The 3,483-nt window shown below is 45.4% G+C and overlaps 1 protein-coding gene across 1 annotated transcript; it reads right to left on the bottom strand.

Annotated features, from left to right (window-relative positions):
• Window positions 1-706: 706 nt before the first annotated feature.
• LOC123773397 (triosephosphate isomerase-like) lies at window positions 707-2,710 on the bottom strand. Its single transcript, XM_045767135.2, has 4 exons — window positions 2,511-2,710; window positions 2,273-2,364; window positions 1,973-2,134; window positions 707-1,823 (listed from the first exon to the last, which is right to left on the bottom strand). Exons 1-4 carry the CDS (start codon window positions 2,623-2,625, stop codon window positions 1,380-1,382), a joined length of 813 nt encoding a protein of 270 aa, XP_045623091.1. The 5' UTR covers window positions 2,626-2,710; the 3' UTR covers window positions 707-1,379.
• Between the last annotated feature and the right edge of the window lie 773 nt (window positions 2,711-3,483).

Genomic DNA, 3,483 nt, shown 5'->3' with positions numbered 1-3,483 from the left:
GAATGCAATTACACAATGAACTTTATTTAATTTTAGTTATACAGTATAAAATATATCCTACCTGAATGTTACTTGAAAAATTACCTGACCCGACTTAACTTTTTTTTTTTTTTTTTTTTGAGATATATACAAGAGTTGTTACATTCTTGTACAGCCACTAGTACGCGTAGCGTTTCGGGCAAGTCCTTAATCCTATGGTCCCTGGAATACGATCCCCTGCCGCGAAGAATCGTTTTTTCATCCATTTCAAGTACACATTTTAGTACACAAGTACAGTACACAAGTACACACGTTTTTTCATCATTTCAAGTACACATTTTACTGTTGCGTTAAACAGAGGCTACAGTTAAGGAATTGCGCCCAGTAAATCCTCCCCGGCCAGGATACGAACCCATGACTTAGCGCTCGCGGAACGCCAGGCGAGTGTCTTACCACTACACCACGGAGACTGCAACTTCGAAAATAACGGAGCTCCGTAAATAACGACTAGGGCTCAGCCCCATATAGGCTGTTAAATTGAGTGGATACTTTATACAGTACTGCTGCCCCCCCCCTCCCCCCAAAAAAAAATAAAACTTGTGAGATATTGTAAAAAATGCTTTCCTAGTACTAAACAGTAAGCAACGTTCGTTGCTTTCGACCAACAGTGCCTAATGGGTTCTAGCTGAATAGGAATATGTATAGTCACCCAAATCTAAATAATTACTTGCTCTTTGGATGTTTATTTCGCCTTTATTTAATGTAGTAATATAAATTAACTTATATAAAAATTATGTAAAACCACACTGCAGAAATATACACAAACATTCAACTGTCAGGCTGTGATGCAAACAGCTTACAAATAAACTTGTAACGGTTTAATTGAGTTCTAAAGATACAATTCATAATTTATTTAAGTGTCTTTTAAGGCTTTTAAATACTCTTCCTAATTACAATTAGTTAAGCTGCAGAAAACAAATAACTCATGGGACTAGCGCTGCAGCTGTAGAATAATGGATTGTAAACATGTAAAGGAAGGGTAGACGAGCCTCATGGGTGACACGATGACTTTTCTGTCGATAATATTCTAGCTTGGCCTCCTTTTGGTTTGGGGGGGAAGGGCGTCAAGGATCGCCAAGTATTTGCCTCACAATATGTTTATCTGCGTCAGGTAGAGTAGTTTTCTGCTGACAGTCGATAACTGGATGCCAGTGGCGGCTATAGTATATGTGCACCCCATACTCGGCCTGTGAGCGAAAACTCGGAAGGATTAGAGGGCACAAAGCAGCAAGATTTTTGAACACATCTGACACTAGTGTCAACAACAAAAGCCGTTCCAGCTGCAGGTTTCACCATTGATGAATAATATACAAATGTGATGGTTGGTAACCTGGCCTTGGTTATATTGCTCTGCTGGACAAGCGCTCATAGGAGGAGAAGATATCAACAAGTCTTGCAACATGCGAGCTTCTCGCGTTGATGATGTCAACAATGTCAGGCTTGAGGGCGGCGCTTCCCACCAGGAATCCGTCCAGGTCCTTCAACTTGGCCAGTTCCTGACAATTGTCGGTGGAAACTGAGCCAGCGTAGATGATACGAGTTGTGTTGGCCACGTGGTGGGAGACGTTGTGACGTAGCCAGTGCCGCAGCATGGAGAGTGCCTCCTGGACCTGTGCAGGTGTGGCCAAGATGCCAGTGCCACTGGCCCACAGAGCCTCGAAGGCGATCACTACGCGGGACCAATCACTGATGCTGGCCGCCAGGGACTCTAACTGTCCGTACAGCACCTCCTCCGTCCGCTGGCTCTCACGATCCTCCTTCGTCTCGCACACACACGCCACCACCTGCAACAACAACAATAAAACTGCAACATTACATCTCCATCCCAGGTTCAACATGCAACAAAGGCGCATCACATTATAAAACATGTCACTGTTGCTCAAATTCTGGGTATAAAGTTTAGATGGGGAAGTATAAGTGTGGGAAATGTTACCTTGATGCCTGCCTGTTGGGCGTGGGCGACCTTCTGGCTGATGAGGTGATCTGGTTCATTAAATATTGTCCTCCGCTCAGGGTGACCCAGGATGACCCACTCACACCCACAGTCCTGGATCATGGCAGGAGATATCTCTCCGCTAAAGTTGCCTCTCTCTACCTGTTTAACAAAACATTTAAACATCAAGTTTTGCCACTTGCATGCATATTTTTCACAATGATTGATGAAGCAAAAACGAAAAATACTATGTATGAGTGACGAATTATCAGAGTTCCAAGTGAAAATATTAGTTGGTACCTTATAGCAGTTCTGAGCGGCTACAGCAATCTGGGGCGGGAGCTGCTGGCGGGCGTACGACAAGTAGCACGAGGGACACCCAACCACGGCTTCTGTTGTTCACAAACACAAACATTAAACATTCTTTCACAAAAACAACTTCTTATATAATAAGTGAATTGTTAATACATGTTTATCAATCTAATGTTATTGCTCAGCCGTGTCTATAGCGGCTTCTGTCACCAGCGACGATGCTTACCTGTATTGGGGTCTAGAGATGCTGCTGTCATGAGTTTAACGATGCTGTCGATGCGAGATCTGTCCACATTCATCTTCCAGTTACCAATCACGAAGAACTTCCTTGGGCTGAACATTGTGTCTTACAGCAAAGTGACCTTAGCAGTGTTTGGATGACGACGTCTCGTGAGGTGAGGGATAAGCTACTCGACAGTGGCTGAGAGAACCGAGACTTATATACAGTATTGTTTGGTGCCGGAAGCTCCATCTCTGACGTCACCTCCTCCTCTGGGCACCACGTACACCACAAAAAACGTTTTAGTTACTGTGATAATAGCTTTCATATGCATAATAAGATTACGAATTGTAAGGGAAGTAATCGTGTTACACTATATATTACAATTCTGAATACAAGATCTTAGAAATGTTAAGTTATTATTACATGAGTCTACGGAAGTCCTGTTGCTCGGGGAAGATCCCTTTCAGACTCATTTTGTAAGGGTACTTTAATAAATTTCTTTGGGTAAGTTCTTTGAGATGTATTAATATAAGAATTGCATCGTGAATTAAAATGATTAGATATCCTCCAGCACCCCCTCCTCTCCCCCTCCTCCAGGACCTCTCACCCTCCTCCAGGACCTCTCACCCTCCTCCAGGACCTCTCACCCTCCTCCAGGACCTCTCACCCTCCTCCAGGACCTCTCACCCTCCTCCAGGACCTCTCACCATCCTCCAGGACCTCTCACCCTCCTCCAGGACCTCTCACCCTCCTCCAGGACCTCTCACCCTCCTCCAGGACCTCTCACCCTCCTCCAGGACCTCTCACCCTCCTCCAGGACCTCTCACCCTCCTCCAGGACCTCTCACCCTCCTCCAGCACCTCTCACCCTCCTCCAGGACCTCTCACCCTCCCCCAGGACCTCTCACCCTCCTCCAGGACCTCTCACCCTCCTCCAGCACCTCTCACCCTCCTCCAGGACCTCTCACCCTCCTCCA

The sequence above is a fragment of the Procambarus clarkii genome, chromosome 89 (genome assembly GCF_040958095.1).
Source record: "Procambarus clarkii isolate CNS0578487 chromosome 89, FALCON_Pclarkii_2.0, whole genome shotgun sequence".
Taxonomy (NCBI): domain Eukaryota; kingdom Metazoa; phylum Arthropoda; class Malacostraca; order Decapoda; family Cambaridae; genus Procambarus; species Procambarus clarkii.
This window is presented reverse-complemented; position numbering and strand designations above follow the sequence as displayed.

Bases quoted from the DNA above. Each gene is read 5' to 3' on its own strand.
- LOC123773397 (XM_045767135.2), bottom strand. From the start codon at position 2,625: ATGTTCAGCCCAAGGAAGTTCTTCGTGATTGGTAACTGGAAGATGAAT. The intron at 2,365-2,510 runs GTAAGCATCGTC...TGTGAACAACAG, and splicing joins ATCTCTAGACCCCAATACAG to AAGCCGTGGTTGGGTGTCCC. The intron at 2,135-2,272 runs GTACCAACTAAT...TTTGTTAAACAG, and splicing joins CCGCTCAGAACTGCTATAAG to GTAGAGAGAGGCAACTTTAG.